Consider the following 17,310-nt stretch of genomic DNA (forward strand, 5'->3'; position numbering starts at 1 on the left):
TATGGCTTTTACAAAGAAGAATTTAGCAAATGGTATCCTACGTATTCTGTCATTGGAGGCATTACTTCTTAAGTGCAGTTGATTAGACAAAATTCAGATCTAGTACCTTTTCTACGCACTGATAGTTTGCTCATATTCTCTTTGTAGCTTGAGTCTTCTTTAAATGAGAGGTTGAGTCACGGTCAAGCCTGGCTTCAGGCCTAAAATTAGCCTTTTTCACATGGTAGGTACTTACTGCATCATCATGTTATTTCCCTTTGTTTTTATGAGATGGTGTTGGTGGGGCCAAGGCAATGAAATGTAGACTGCAACAGGATTCCTTGTATGTTTAAATACTACCAGCTTGTAAGGAAAGATACACAGCCTGATACAGATATATTTGATTCTTTCATACAGTGTTGTCTGTTTGAAAATTTATTTTCTTAGAAATTTATAGTAAAATTCGATAAATATTGTTTCACTTTTTTAAAATAGTGAATTGAAATTCAATATCTTTTATGTATGAATAACATTTTGGATATGTCTGCATTTGAAGGAGGCTAAAGGAATAATAGCATAGAGGCTGTTTTATTTTTAAAATTTTCACTTTTGATTGGGCAAGATATCTTCTACCTCCTCCTCATAAAAAATAAAACTGCCACCAAATATTCATTTAAAAGAAATTAACCTACTTATAAAGTTCCCAAAGACTCTAAAGCAGTGTGACTAGTTGGCATGTTTAAGATATCCTTGGCAATTGACTTTAAATGCTCTAGACAAATGTATGTGATTATTAATTTGGTTGGTTATATTTTTGCCCTGTGTGCCTAATTATCACTGCTTTGTTTCCACAGCTGCAGAACCATGGCCTGAAAATGCTACATTATATCAGCAACTGAAAGGTGGGTACTTGTTTTCAATTAAAAATGGCTTTGTATCAAAATATATTTATTACCCAAAACACCCTTCAATAATATAATTTATTGCAAAGAGAACATAAAACATAAAGAAGGGATTCCCTTATATAATTTGTCTAGGAGATTTTATCTAAACTTGTGTTTGCCAGTGTAAACCAACTATTCATGGCCTATAAGGTCCTTAGTTTATTATTGACTCATTATATTGGCTGTTGTAGGCAGTGTAAAATGATGTGGTTGCTGGAGAAGTTGGCAGATTTACTGCACCAATAGCTGACACAGCAGATTTTTGAAGTCCTGTGGTAAAGTGGGCTCTCAGTAAAAAGGAACTGTTAAAATGTATAGGCTAGGATGGTTCAGGCTCCCTTTAGCAGCTCTTCATATATCATCAGATCACATTATGGACCCCATTTGGGGCTCAGCAGCCTGCTACAGTTGTCAGAAGACTGCAAAGTAATGAAGACTAATAGGCAGCGGCCCTAGTCTTCTAAGCATGGAATTTTTATTGCAGAGAACTTGTCATCTTTCTTTTGTGTGACAGACCTAGACACACTGTGCAATATTAACTGTAAGCCAGTTTTATATGATTTTGAATGCTTTTACTTTTAACTAAAGAGGTTTGAGCAGAGATACTATTTTACTTAATTTTAATGAAAAGAAGAGGAATATTTCTTGAAAACTTGAAAAACAAATTTGTTTTTAAGTGAGCGATTTTAATTATGTATTGTTGGTAAGATATAGGAAGTGATCAAATAGTTTTAGTGGAAATAGTCTTGTTTCCTTGCTATTTACACACTATGATAATTTAATCAAAATTATAATTTTGCAATAGCATTAGTATAGGGCTTCATGATGACGTTTTCTTTTTAGAAATAGGAGTAATATTTAAAAACAAAAACATTTGTAAGTGTATTTACTTGTTTACCAGTCATCCTTTTGACACAAACCTTTCATTGTATTTCCACAGGGGAGCAAATTTTGCTTTCTGACAATGCAGCTTCTCTTGCTGTGCAGGTAAATATGTAAATAATATAATTTTTTTTTTTTGAGTTGCAGTTTTTTTTTTTCTTCTCCAATCTGATACTTCAAATTTAGAAATTTTTGTGCTATTTATCACTATCAATATAACGTCTCTTCTGTGAAGTGTAATTTTATTATGTAATATTATTCAGATAATTGTGAGTATATAAAATAAACATAAAAATGTTCTTTTTATAAACATCATTTATGTTATAGGAGCAGTCTCTTTCTTTATTAATTGTTTTGCTTTTGGCTAGATACGATGGTATTGATTATTTGGGGTGGTATGTTTGTTTAAGGGCACAAAACTGTTTTCTAACTTATTTGTAAAGATTTATTCACCACATATTTTTAAGCATCATCTTCTCATTGTACTCATTCTAGCCTTAATCCGTTTGGTAATCATGAAGCAGACATATCCTTTTCCAGCCATTTCTTATATATTTATTGATTACATTAGTATCTGTTATCCCCAGGCCACTTATTGAGTATAATAGCTCTTCAAGTTGTGTGTCACAGTTGTGTATTCCAAAAGATTAGTGGCCCTATAAACTTTAAACTGCACTATAGGAAAAATAGTATATTTGGGGATTGTTTGCTTAAAAAAAAGAGAAATGTTTATGTAGATTATAGAATTATAATTATTCAAACATTTTACATATTTAGCTGCTATTTGTTTGGTTAGCTTACACAGTTTGAATCACAAAGGATTCTATTGCACAGCACCTAAAAGATAACTTAGAAGAGAAATTTAAGACGTGGCATTTGTTGGAGATGAGACTGTGAACTTCTTGAGGACAGAAAGGAAAAGAAGAAAAGGGACTTCTTTTGCTGTATCCTAGGCATGATCATCATCTCATGTTCTAGGTCATCTCTTTTTTTTTTAATTTAAAAAAATTAAAAATAAATTTTAACTTGATATCTATGGGCTTAGTAACTATGCCTGATACATAGTATGTCATTCAGTAAATTTTAATTTTGTTTAACGCAGGGAAAGAAGGAAAAGATGGAAACAAATGTGTTTGGACAATAATTTATTTGTACGTGTTATCTCTAAACTTCTTTCTTTTAGAAGATTTATTTTATATTTTTTTACCGAGAATATAAATTATGTTTATTTTATTTACTTACCTTATTTTATCTTTAGGCACTAGTATTATAACTAGTCTATTTTCTTTCTTATGTTAACTTTTGAGAAGCAGAAATTCTTAGTTGGTTATATTTAATAAATGTGGACTTCATGCTGCTTCTTTTTTTTTTTTTGTAAAGGAGATGGAATTTAAATTTAGTTTTCAAATACAAATGACATAGTGCTTAGCATATAAAATGTACTTAGTAAATATTTGTTGAATGAAGGGTTTGTAAGTGTGGTAGAAACAATCTTGCTTGGTAACTGATAGCACAAGTAAATTTTTTGCTGTATATAAAATAATGTCTTCAATCTTTATATGTTTGAAAAGATAGCTTCGGGGCACAGTGAAAATTTTAGTTGAAACACTAGTTCTTAACCCTTTTTTAGTTGCCATTTTTGGGATAACTCTTTCAGGATCTGATGAAAGCTATGGAGTATTTCTCCAGAAAACATTCCAATGCACACACAAATATAAACATACCCAGGCTATTCTGCATGTGGTTTACTGATCTCCTTGCTGAAGCTATCTGGGGATCCCCCATGAAGAGCCTCTAAAACTAAAGAATAGTAGAGTAGAAAATACTAAAGTAATTTTCACCAAATAAGAAGGTTATTTTGGGTAGTAATAGACCAGTGGTTCTTAACTGAGGGAGATTTCTACCCTACTGAGGACATCTGACAGTGTTCAGACATTTTTGATTGTCATAACTGTTAGGGAGGCTGCTTTTGGCATCTGTTGGATAGACATCAGGGATGCTGTTAAGCATCTTACAGTGCATGAGACAGTCCCTCCACAGTAAAGAATTATCCGGTCCCAAATGTAAATGGTGTCAATGTTGAGAAACCCCTAGAATAGATGGTTTAACTAGTTTTCAGCACAAACCAAGATATCAGTATATTATTGTTAAAAAAATTAAAACCAAAAAAATTAACATTTTAGATAATCCAGTGAAGGGAAGAGAAAAGAAATCTTACTGTGTACCTGATTTAGTAATTCTGGTTTTATTGTTCCTGTTAATTTGCTCCCACTGTGGCATTTCAGATCATAGTTGCAATTAAACCAGAAAAAAAGAACCTTTTAAAATGCAGACTATTGCTTAACTGTTTTAATTTTTTTGTTATCCTACATATGTCACTTAGATGATAAATTAACCAGCATATATTAAAAATTCCTGGTTTTCTTCAATATTCTTTGACTTGACAGCTGATAGTAGCCATGACTATAAATGTGACTTTTCCAGATATCAGATATAAACTTTATGGAGTAATTTTCTTCTATATAGTGGACCAGTATCCATTTAGAAGAATCAGTTAAATGTATAAAATTGTTCAAAACAATGTGACAGGTATCTATAAGTTTGGTATTTTCTAGAAGATACCAGATATCAAGCATCAGATATTTTAATAGTCTGCCAATTAAGCCATCAGGAAATTTAAATTTTACTTATCACGTAGACTTGGAATTTATTATATCCCTGGAACCAAGTAATTTTTTTTTTTAATGATTTCAGTTTAAAACAATAATTTTTCCCCCATGGCTGTTATTTCCTCTTAGATTTGCTTTTCTTCCTTCATCCACAAACTATTGGTATTACCTGAAGTGTTTGCCTGGTCATATAATAATCTTGTATGTCCAGTATAGGGAAGTATTAGAGTAGTGTGTTCCTCTGGTTCTCATGAGTGATGTGTATGTATATATATATAGCAGTGTGCACACACACACAGTATTATACAGACACAAACATGAGGGAGAGAAATCTGTAGTAGCCCCATTGAAAGAAATAGAAAGAAACAAGTGAAGTTAATTTTAATAATATATTTCATTTAATGTTATCAAATATTGTCATTTTAATGTGTAATCAATACAAAATTTATTAATGGGATGTTTTACCTTTTTTTATATTAAGTTCAAAATCTGATATGTATTTTACACTTACAGCACATCTCAAATTGTCCTAGCCATATTTCAAGTATTCAGTAGCCATATGTAGCTGGTGGCTCTCGTATTGGACAGCACACATCTAGAAATACATTATGAGCAAATACATGTGAACTTCAAAGTTTTCTGCAGAATATGTTTTACTTGATTTTTCTTCAAGAAGTTTATGTATTAACTGATTCAGTGTATGTTGTCTTTATAGCAGTTTCCACAAATAAAATGGACATTTGGTCTCTATTCCAAATACCTTAAACATTACTCTTTGTTTCAAGTTTCCTCATCTGTAAAATGGAGATATAATAGAAGCTATCCTATTGCGTGTCAGGAGAATTGAACATGTTAAAAATATGTTTTATATATATATATATATATATATATATATATATATATATATATATATATATATATATATAAAAATTAAAGCACTTAGAAAAATCCTGGCATGTTGCCAATATGCAATGAATATTGGTTATCATTTCTTCCTCTCCTGGTTCTTTGACAGAAGTACACATAGTCAGTGTCAACAGGAGGAATGGAAGCTTGCAGGCTTTGTAATGCCTAAAAAACACCAAAGTAATTAAAATAAATGTCATGTGTAAGAATTGTTTTTGGACAGATTTGAATCTGTATGAGCATTAATAATTTTTATAACTATTTTTTCATTCCATACCTAAAAGACGTTAATACAGAATGCTTTAATTCAAGCAAAATATTATTTTAATAATACCGAATATGGTTTTTAAAAATCGAGTATTCATTGAATGCTTTTATTGTATGAGGCACTCTATTGAGAGCTTTTATGTGAAGTATCTCATTCAATCCTTACCATAGCCCTACTATAGGGTACTATTAATAAGCTCATTTTAAAGATGTGGAAACTGAAATTCAGGAAAGCTCTGCCCAAGATCATAGAACCCACAATTGTGGAGGTAAACAAGCACCAACAGCATTGGTTGAGTGCTTACTATGTGTTCATCTCTGTGCTGAGCACTTAATTCTTATGGATTCATTTAATCCTTACAATACTGTATGAAGTAGGTGCTATTATAATCCCTATTCTGCAGATAATATTATTAAGAACAGTAATAATAACTATAGCTAAAATTTACACAGCACTTACTCCTTGTGCCAGGATTTGTTATATGTACTTTAGGTATCATAGATAATTCTTATACACAGCAACTACATGAAGTAGGTAGTGTTATTATTCCCGTTTTACTGATTAGGAAGTTGAGGCAGACGGGTTAAGCGATTGGCCCAAACTTATATAATTAGTACTTGACAGAGCTGGAACGCAAACCCAGGGAGTCTGAGTCGAGAATCCACACTTGTAATAGTTTGCTGCATATCAGTCCAGTCCAGTGATACAGCTTTGGAGTTTTATCCAAAAATAAGCAGACATTTAATTCAAAAGTTATTTCTGACATTTCCTAGCAAATTGCATCTTTATAATTTATAGTTTACATTAAGATGTGAAAGATAGACATATTCAGCTTTTGGATCTTTGAAATGTGATAAAGCAGTCTTACCTATGTTAGGAGTGATTGTGAAGCTCAAGTTAGGTAATAAGTGGGAAATTCTTTTGTAAAAAGTGCAAGGAATAGAACTACAAGATGATGTTGAATGCTGAATTAGTACCTATTTTTACTTTGAAGACATATACATATTTTGTGAATGTCTGTATAATAAAATGTTACTTTCTAGTAAGTTTTAGAAAGGATTTTGGTTAGTATTTATGAAGTCAATTTAAATGTTTTCCTTTCTTGTGTGGCTTAATCTAAATATTGTAAAAGTTTAGTTATTGAATTTAGTTTTCCTTTCTTGTGTGGCTTAATCTAAATATTGTAAAAGTTTAGTTATTGAATTTAGTTTTTAGAGGGTATCTCAAACTGATGATTATTAGAATGCTGCATGAAAGAATAATCTTTTTATTTCTGTTTTTACTTCCTTCAAGTAAGAATAACATTTAAGCTCAGGTTAAGGGAAATGTTCTTATTCCATTTAATATTCTCATTCTTTCCTACCCTTTGTGAATAAATACTTAATCTTTGAAAGTGAAAGGGAAGACAACAGAAGAAAACTATTTTCTTTCTGTTGAGCATGTTTTATCATTAAAAAAAAGTCCACATTTGTATAGGCCCCATTAATCCTGGGCCATGAACACTAACATGTCAGATCTGCTGATAAAAAGTTAGCTGACCTTTGCTTTTTCCTTTTAGCAAATGATGCTTTTTAGGGGGACATATTAATTTGAGGTTAAATGGTAATATCCTAATGTAGTGATTGAGGAAGAGCAGGAGAGAGGAGTATCTCTCCTTCCTTTGGGACTGCAGGTCAGTTGTTGCATGGAAGAAAAACTGTGATTATGAAATTATAGCTGCTGTAAACTTGACATGTCATTCAGATTCTGTCACAGTGTACAACTTACCTGCAGAATTTTAGAGGAAATTATTCTGAATTTTTAGTTTGGTTTGAGACATTTTTTGCTTTAAACAACTTGTTCATGGCTGTATGCAATTTCTAAGTGGCACTTTAAACCTGATACAAATACGAGTAGGAAGGTATCAGTAGATATATTTTAATAGAGAATTAATAGAATATTATACTATAGACAAAACTTTAAAATTGATATAAGTTTTTTAAAGTTTTTAAAATGTAAAATTTTAACTTTTTAAAGTATGTTTATCCCTTCCACTTTCATCATTTTCTTCAAAATGAGGCTTCTGTGTTCACTTTCAGGATCAGGAGAAGGAAAGCTAAGGGGTAAAGAGAATTTAGTCGATCCTTTTCAGTATTCTAAAATGAGCAAAACGGAGGCTGTAGATAGATGTTTCCTTGATGTCACTGAATTTAAATTATTCAGATTGAATGTGCTATATTACATTACCTTTTAGTTTCCTAAAGAGAAAAATTGCCTTTTTACTAGAAAGCCGTTGTGTATTGCCAGTGTTTTTGTTTGGGAAAATCTAAGGATTCACTGTGGTTAGTCTTACAGACAAAATGTGAATTTGATAAACTAGTGCCTATGACTATTTAAAAAATTTGTTTTATTTTGTTATTTTTTGTTTTGAGGGAGGTAATTAGGTATTTATTTATTTTGATAGAGGTACTAGGGATTGAACCCAGGACCATGTGCATGCTAGGTATGTGCTTTACCACTCAGCTATGCCCTTCCCTCTATGATTTTAATTTATGTTTGATATATAGTAGTAAGAGCTTTATGAATGTTATTTTTTTGTGCCAACAGCCCAAAATTGTCACTTGTATGTAAGCAGAAAGTTATAAGCTTTGCTTCCAAAGTTACTTAATTTTCTCTGTGTTTGAATGTTATTTTTTTGTGTGTTAATAAAAGTGTAAAAAATTGGAAAAAAAATTCTTAACTCAAAAAAGGAAGTATTATAAAGCATTTTGGTGATACATGCTTATAACACCTCAAATGATTTAAATGTATAAAATGTGATCTTTAGGAAAGATAACTGTGAACTTACATTGCAAATAGAATTTGGCAGATTAAAAAAATTCTCAGTATTAATGTTAATCCCTCAACACATAAATGGTATGATGTATATAAAACATTTAAATTAGTCTTACAGGATTTGGGAAAATGAAGTATTTTCAAAATAGAATTAGGTAGCTATTAGAGTTGTCATTTTTACTAATTAGTGAAATAATGTAAAGTGGTTATACAGGGTAATGGTTTGCTAATATAAATATCCATTTAACTTAGCAAAAATTCACACTTCTGTAGTTCTGAGAGATTGGATGTTAGAATATCAACTGTATACTTTTCTGTTTAAAGAGTCAATAGCAAGCAGAATCTAAGAATTTGTTGTTGCTGTTAAACAGAATAATAAAGACAGCAGTAAGATGAAAAAAATGAGTCTATTTTTTAAACAGAAAAAGGCTAAAATTCTTCATTATTAGATACACAATATCAACATAATCGATCTAGCAGCATTATATTTGAGCTGAAAATACACTTAAATTTGAGGCCATACACTACCCTATGTGAGCGAAACATCTTTCATATGGTTCTAAGATGAAATTACCCTTGAATGAATAGCATCTTCATTTATCTTCAAACCTCTTCTGTGCTTTTAGTGAATCTACTCTTTCAACACTCTACAATAAGAATTACATTATACCATTATACCAGAGTACTTCTGCAGTGTGAAATAGATTGGTTTGGAAAATGAACCTGGCTTTGCTATAAATTACATTCCCAGGTACAAAGGAATTTGTTATTTTGTTTAAAATAGTCACAAATATAATTAAGGTCTTAATTTATGTTAAACTACAAATATGGCTATTACTTTAACTGGATTAGGAACTTAATCTGTCACTTCAAGAATGATATCTAACACTTTTCATTTGTAACCTTAGATACATTATTTCAATTACAGGGTCTGCAGCTGTTTGATATGAAAAATGAATTATTTTGTAGATAAATTTGTTCATGGTTTTTAATTTTAAAACATGTCTCTTTAGAAAGGTGGAAAATAATTCTTCAGTTGTTGTCACAGATTTTCTTTTGCGTCCTGGTAAAGCAAGATATGAGTTAAAATTCAGAACCATTTTCATTTTGTGCCCTGAAAATGGTATTTGCATGCTTTATAATAGTCCTTAGTGAGTTCTTACCTAAGTATTTCAAATTTAATTATGAAATGAATAGCTTTGTCCTAAAGAAGAAAACCTGAAGTCTGCTGGCTAAGGATAGCTGGTGATGGTTGGACTGAAAATGGATTGTTCTCTATCTGAATTTGGATAATTTTGTTAATGTGCTTTACATACATTTAGAAGCCATGTTTATGATACCTTAAATTCCACAGTGTTAATCAATATAAAGCACCCAATCTTTTAAAAACTTATTAAGAAAAATACTTTTAAATTTTGAGTTATTTTAAGTTTTATTGGCAAGCAATGTTGATTTTATTACTTAACTGCAATTAAAGAATATTGTTACATATTTAACTTAAAGGCAAATGTTCATTTTGTTTTTGGAATAAAGAAAAGAAAGTTAGTTGATGCTGCTCATTGGTAAATGATTCAATATTGAGTTGCATTAGTTTATTAAAATGAAATGAGTACATTTTATATTGCTGCCACCTACTATTTAGCTTATCCTAATAATTTTAAATTAAAGAGGTAGTTTTTTTTTTTTGTTGGTGTTGTAATTGTTATTTTCCTCAGTTGGGAATGTTTATTTTATCTGTAAATCACAAAAGTTCACAACACTTATTATAAGGACTCAGGAAAAAAGTTAAGTTTCTTATCATTTCTCCCAAGTTGCTCATTGAGTGTCAGCTATTTAACTGGTATTGTATTAGATTCTTGGGTTATAAGAATTATTCTTTCTGCACTTTGACTGTTTTATAACTCTTCTACTTAATTTTGACCCTACAATTTACTTTTATTTATATTTAATTCTCTTGGGGGAAAGCTTATATCTTTTCCTATTCTGATTATCCTTTTTGATGCTTTCTTTCTAAACTTGATTTTTTTCTAAAGCTGTCAGATATTGATGTATCTAAAATTGAGTCAGATATTCCAAGAGTGGTATTAAGGTGAGAGTTGTGTTAATAAGGAAGGTTCTGTTCTCTGATGTGATCTGTTTCGTATGTGCTTTCAATAGCATTTCATGTTTTTGGTAACAAATTTGCTGTATTTAAAGCTTTTTCTGCTAATTGAATTTTGGTTTCTGTTGATTTCTGTGTAACTAATTTTTTAAAAAGTTGAATTCTTGTTATCATTTTTCTAAAACATCATCTGTTTAAATACCTCTGAATTTAACAGGAGTTACATTGATCTTTTAAATGCAGTGAGCTTTGGTACCATAAGATAACAAAATGTTGATCTTTGTTGTAGCTTACTAGTTTTCTATGAACTTAGTTAGGTATGCTTATATTTATTATTATAAATATCTGTGGCATATTTATAAAGAGAACCTATGGTGTGCCGAGAATAAAGTAGTGAACAAGGTAAGCATGGTGATCGTGTGCTAATGGAGCTTATATTCTGGAGGGGAAGGCCTTTTGTCAATTTCATTAGTGTGTATGACTTTGAAAAATTATTTATAAAGCAAAAGTTTATGTCAGTATCAAAATGTCTTCATTTGTTTTTGCCTTGTTGAAAAGATTTTGTGTTGTATAAGATGCATACTGAAAACATAGAAATCATATATTTACTCTTTATCTTATTATTGTTAAAAAAAAGTGCTTCTGGTTATGTTCCCTTATTCTTTTGATACCTATTTAGAGATTTTTATCTTAGCGCACAATTTTTCTATTTTGATTATAAATAAATATAACTAAGTTAAGTATATAATTATTTACCCTTTTAAGGAGATGTTAAAAGGTAGAAAATAAGTGAAGTTTTCTTTTGAAGTCACCAAGGTTAAATAGTCTTTCTTCTTCTGCAGATAGATATATGAGTGTTTATTATTACTGATATTATTACTACTAGTTTTAATAATAATATTTTGTTATTTATTGATGTACTGTGTGCCAGATGGTGTGTATTTTACATACAGCACCTCAATTAGCCTGCCTAATAATAAATTATCTTCATTTTAGAAATGAGAAAGCTTATGAGGTAAAGGAACTTTCTCTGACTACCAGTCAGTCACCAAGATTCTACCAAGAGATGTCCCGCTGGGAGGCTTCTGCTCTTTTAACTCTTACTGTTCTACACTGACTTTTAAGACTGATGCAGAGGATTCCCATTTTTCAAAGACACTCTAGTCTTCCACTTTAACAGCTTGATTCTTAAATCTTTACTCTGTTAGGATCCCTTAGATTCTGCTAGGGCATTTAACCAGTGACAAATAAGGAGTGGGATAGTAGCCCAGTCGTAAGAGTGGTATGGCTTATGAGTCAACAACAGAAAGTCAAATTGCTCTAAATAATAGTAGGGATAGCATCTCAAGGAGGCAACATCCTCTGTGTGCAAATGTAGCGACGACGCCGAGGGCAGGCCTATGCTTGGCTGGCTGTTTCCATTCAACCAGAGTTGAGCCCTTGTTACCATTTCATGAACTGAATATTTTTAATTACCTTTTTGGCTGTTGTTAACATAATGTAATTAAAACAAAGGATATTTGATATTTGATATTTTAAGGCTTTTAAGATTGTAGGTTCTGTTTTGTTACTTCTATCAGGAACCATCATAATTATTGTTTTCTCTTAAAGAAATTGATGACTTTTAGGCTTAAATTTAATTTCACTGGTTTCCCCCTAGATTCTTTCTGGAATATTGTTAATATATTTCTTAGGGAATAAAGACTTGAAGAAACTAGGTAGGCATACTATTTGAGATGTTTTGTTTTATTTGATTTGCTCATTAATGTTATTCTGCTTACTTACTTTTATTGTAAGACCTGCATGCTTATTTTAAATTTCCTGACAACTGGGCCATAGTTGCTGAGATTTTAAAGGACTCTGGCTGACAGTGGCTCCTTTGTGTATTACTTCTCAGTAAATTTTCAGAAGATAATACTATTCTTATCAGATGGCTTCTTAGCCTTTTCAAGCTTCTCATTTAACCAGATGTTAAATTGACTTTTCAGGTTTTTAACTTGATGAGCTATAGATGCAGGAGACGGAAAAGACCAAAGATAAAAACTGTCCTTGATTGTATTTTTATTCTGCATAGTATCTGTAGCTCTACCTATTTCTTAACACTTTGATATTACCATATTTGCAGGAAAGTGTTGACAAAGATTATACTGATTTGTAGGTATTTCTGTCACCTCTGTCTATAAAAGAGATGGGTGGCCTACAAGTTTGAGTTTCTCAATGTTTCCTTAGAATCTGCTTATCTGGTTTCAAAGCATATAACTGTGCCATAGCAACTCCAGGCCTTTGAAAAGAGAGCAGAGTTGTCTGCTATTCATTGCCTGTTGGAAATCTAACATAGAAGTGATAGAGAAGACCATCTAAAGACCCCTGAATCCTCCTCCTCCCACCAAAACCTGCTCATTCCATGGTTTTTCCTGTTTTGGTAAATGGCAGTTCCATCTTTCTAGTTGTTTATGTCAGGAACTTTGAGTTACCTTTGGAGTCCTCTCTTTTTCCTGTGTCCACATCCAGTTATCAGCAAATCTTTTTGGCCCTACCTTAAAAACATAGCCAGAATCTGACTTCTTACCACCTCCAGCACTCTTAATCTGGTCTGGGCCACCATCATTTCTTGCCTAGATTATTACAGAATCCTCCTAATGAGTTCTTCTGTTTCTACCCTTCTACTCTCTACAATCTAATCTCTGTACAGCTGTTTGTAATCTTTTAAAACATCAGTCAGATTCCAGCAATCCTCAGCTCAACATCCTCTAATGATCATCTCACTCAAAGTAAAAGCCAAAATCCTTCCAGCTATCTGTAAGTCCTACATGATCTCCTGTCATCCCTTACCACTCACTTAGTCTGCTTCGTCACACAGGTCTTGTTGCTGTTCCTCAAGCACACCAGTTGAAGCACAGGACTGCTTTGAACTTGGACTGCCCTTCTCTGAGAAATCTCCATGGCTTGCTCTCTAACTTTCTTCAGGTTTATGCTCAAATGTTATGTTGTTGGTGAACCCTTATATGACCATCCTACATATAATAGCAGTACCTTCATATGGCTTTGTGTTTCTAAGTAGCAGGAATCACCATGGACTTTTTTTGCTTTGTCATCTGTCGCCATTAGAATGTAAATTCTGTAAGGTCTGGGACCGCTCTGTTCTCATTGCCTAGAATAGTTCCTGATATATAGTACATGCTCAATAAATATGCATTGAGTGAGGGAATGAATGAATAAGTGCTTTCCATTCATTCTTCTACATATTCAAAATTATATCCTCCTAGTTAGTTCACAGGAAACTACACATTGGACCAAATAAATTAGCTTTTTGTAGGCCTTATTAAGCTGTGTTTTAGTGATTTGCACCAGGCCTTTAGAAGAAAAATAACACAAAAAAGAATTCTGCATTTGGTGTATATTGTCTCATGTCATTCGGTAGCCCTTACAGAAGGTGCCAGATGAGAAATGCCTTTGGAATTTAGTATGAGAAGTTCAGCTGAGGGGCAACTCCTTCTTTTTTGAAGACTACAAATATGCCATTAGTGGATTCACCAGTTTTATTGAACCAGTCTCTTATTGATGGCTATTAGGCTATTGTTATAATTACTACTTTGCTACTGTAAATAGGACTTAGGTGTGAATATCCTTACATATATCTTACATAATTTTATGTAAGTGTGTCTGTATGATATATTTCTAACAATACAGTTGCTGGATCAAAAGATATGTACAATTAGAATTTTGGTAGATGTTGCCAAAGTACCCTTTAAAAAGATTACATTGATTTATACCCCAACCAGTGGTTGAGTATAAATTTTGTGTTTTGAATTTTGACAAAAGCAGCCTTTTTTCCCCTATGTTTTTATTATCAGAAGTTTCTTCATTTAGAAGTTACTTCATTTAGAAAAATTCCACCTATGACTAGAACTAGAAGATTTTGAGTTTTAGATTCTCTACTCTTTGTGCATTTTGTGGTTTATGTATTGTTCAGATTTTTATATGTTTGTTCATTTATTCATTGAGCTGATAATCATTATCTGCTAGATGAGTACAAGGCACATAACTGGGAATTATAACAGTAAAAGCTAGGGGGATCTGAAATGAGAAGGGAGTGATATTGAGCATTGTTTCATGTGCCTATTGATCATTTGTATGTCTTCCTTGGAGAATTGCTTGTTTAGGTCTTCTGCCCATTTTTGGATTGGGTTGTTTGTTTTTTTCTTATTAAATCATATGAGCTGCTTATATATTCTGGAGATCAAGCCTTTGTTGGTTTCATTTGCAAAAATTTTCTCCCATTCTGTAGGTTGTCATTTTGTTTTACTTACGGTTTCCTTTGCTGTGCAGAAGCTTGTAAATTTCATTAGGTCCCATTTGTTTATTCTTGCTTTTGTTTCTATTGTTTGAGTAGACTGTTCTAGGAGAACATTTTTGAGATATATGTCAGATTATGTTTTGCCTATATTTTCTTCTAGGTTTATTGTATCTCATCTTATGTTTAAGTCTTTGATCCACTTTGAGTTCATTTTTGTGTATGGTGTAAGGGAGTGTTCTAGCTTCATTGCTTTACATGCTGCTGTCCAGTTTTCCCAGCACCATTTGCTGAAGAGACTGTCTTTATTCCATTGTAAATGCAAATCAAAACTATGATGAGGTATCACCTCATACCAGTCAGAATGGCCATCATTCAAAAATCCACAAATGACAAATGCTGGAGAGGCTGTGGAGAAAAGGGAACCCTCCTACACTGCTGGTGGGAATGCAATTTGATGCAGCCACTGTGGAAAACAGTATGGAGATTCCTCAAAAGACTAGGAATAGACTTACTGTATGACCCAGGAATACTGCTCCTGGGCATATATCCAGAAGGAACCCTACTTCAAAATAACACCTGCACCCCAATGTTCATAGCAGCACTATTTACAATAGCCAAGACATGGAAACAGTCTAAATGTCCATCAACAGATGACTGGATAAAGAAGATGTGGTATATTTATACAATGGAATACTACTCAGCCATAGAAACCGACAACATAACACCATTTGCAGCAACATGGATGCTCCTGGAGAATGTCATTCTAAGTGAAGTAAGCCAGAAAGAGAAAGAAAAATACCATATGAGATCGCTCATATGTGGAATCTAAAGAAAAAACAAAACAAAAACAAACAAAGCATAAATACAAAACAGAAATAGACACATAGACATAGAATACAAACTTGTGTTTGCCAAAGGGGCAGAGGGTGGGAAGGGATAGACTGGGATTTCAAAATTGTAGAATAGATAAACAAGATTATACTGCATAGCACAGGGAAATACATACAAGATCTTATGGTAGCTCACAGAGAAAAAAATGTGACAATGAATATATATATGTTCATGTGTAACTGAAAAATTGTGCTCTACACTGGAATTTGATGCAACATTGTAAAATGATTATAAATCAATAAAAAATGTTAAAAAAAAAAAAAAAAGAAATGAGAAGGGAGAAGAACCAGAAGCCCTGGCACCATGTTACTGAAGGATTGCTATTATAGGATTCCTGTCTATATTCCTGACAGTTTTTTTTATCAGCAACATTTGAAAGGTTTTTTTCCCCCAATATTTAAGCCGCTAGTTTTATAATCTAATCAGAGCAGTGACATTGTTATCTACAATGACAACTTTTGAATCTAGAATTTAGGATATTTGTAAGGTTTGAATTGATTGGTGACAGATTGTTCTTATTTATTTAAACTGTGGCCTTAGTTTCAATTATTTATAAATGAAATATTTTTTATTTCTCAAAACTAGTTTTTACAAAAAATCTGAGCTATAGTTTCCAGAAGCTATGATTCAGAAGTAATTACTGAGGAAATAGAATTTAGACTCTTCATAGAGTATCATAGTATCATCTTCTGGGACTATTTTTAGAATTTCTCTGATTTAAAAATTCTCAGTGAATGCTATTTGTAAAGAATTAAGAATCAGGAAAAGTGTATAGTCTTTTTATGTTCATTTTTCTTCTTTTTTATAATAGCAATTGGTGACATACATCTTTTTTAGCTTAGAATTAGGAATTTTAGAGTTGCTCCTTATGTTAATGGACATTTGGGTTCCTATTATTTGATTATATGGATGAAGTTGCTAGGAGCATTCCTGTGTGTTAGTGGCTATATGCATCGGTTTCTTTTTGGTGTATTTCTGGGAGTGGAATTATTGGCTGATAAGATATCTGCTTAGTAGTAGATACTACCAAACAGTTCAGAGTGGTTGGATCATTTACACTCCCACCAGCAATGTATGAGAGGCTTATCACACAAAAAACCACAGTCTACTGTCCCACTCTTACCTCCCCCCAAATACTGATACCCAGAGACAATCACGTTCAATTCTTTCAGCTGTATTTTTTCCTGGGTAATTCACCTCTATATTTCAAAGTGAAATGCTTATGTTGCTATTTCATTTTTTAATTTAAACGTATCTATTGATTTCCACTATAAAATTTACCTCTTGTAATTCTCCTCACCCTCTCCTTCCCCATCTTCCTGGTAGTTCTCTTAACTTTTTTGGCTAAATTAATATTTGGTGTTTAAATTATAATTAGAATATAGATATTGATCCCAGCTGAGTGGTTCAGCATACTATGAACATATTATTTCTTTTTTTTTCCATTGAGTAAATCATTGCTTTATTTAATTCATTTGAGTAGTTTTCTCCCCTAAACTTTGACTGAACTGTGAAACTCACTCCCACAATGGTCGAACACATCAGGTTCTTTATGTATT

General features: G+C 32.1%; 1 protein-coding gene across 2 annotated transcripts in view; it reads left to right on the forward strand.

The window, feature by feature from the left end:
- MTX2 (metaxin 2) overlaps positions 1–17,310 on the forward strand; it is a 61,196-nt gene that overhangs the window by 23,274 nt on the left and 20,612 nt on the right. For both annotated transcript variants that reach the window (XM_032479745.1, XM_032479744.1), the window contains exons 2-3: positions 834–881; positions 1,864–1,910. In XM_032479745.1, the coding sequence (XP_032335636.1) occupies positions 834–881; positions 1,864–1,910 (95 nt within the window). The remainder of the gene's footprint in view (positions 1–833; positions 882–1,863; positions 1,911–17,310) is intronic.

Source organism: Camelus ferus, chromosome 5 (assembly GCF_009834535.1).
Source record: "Camelus ferus isolate YT-003-E chromosome 5, BCGSAC_Cfer_1.0, whole genome shotgun sequence".
In the NCBI taxonomy this organism is placed as follows: Eukaryota; Metazoa; Chordata; class Mammalia; order Artiodactyla; family Camelidae; genus Camelus; species Camelus ferus.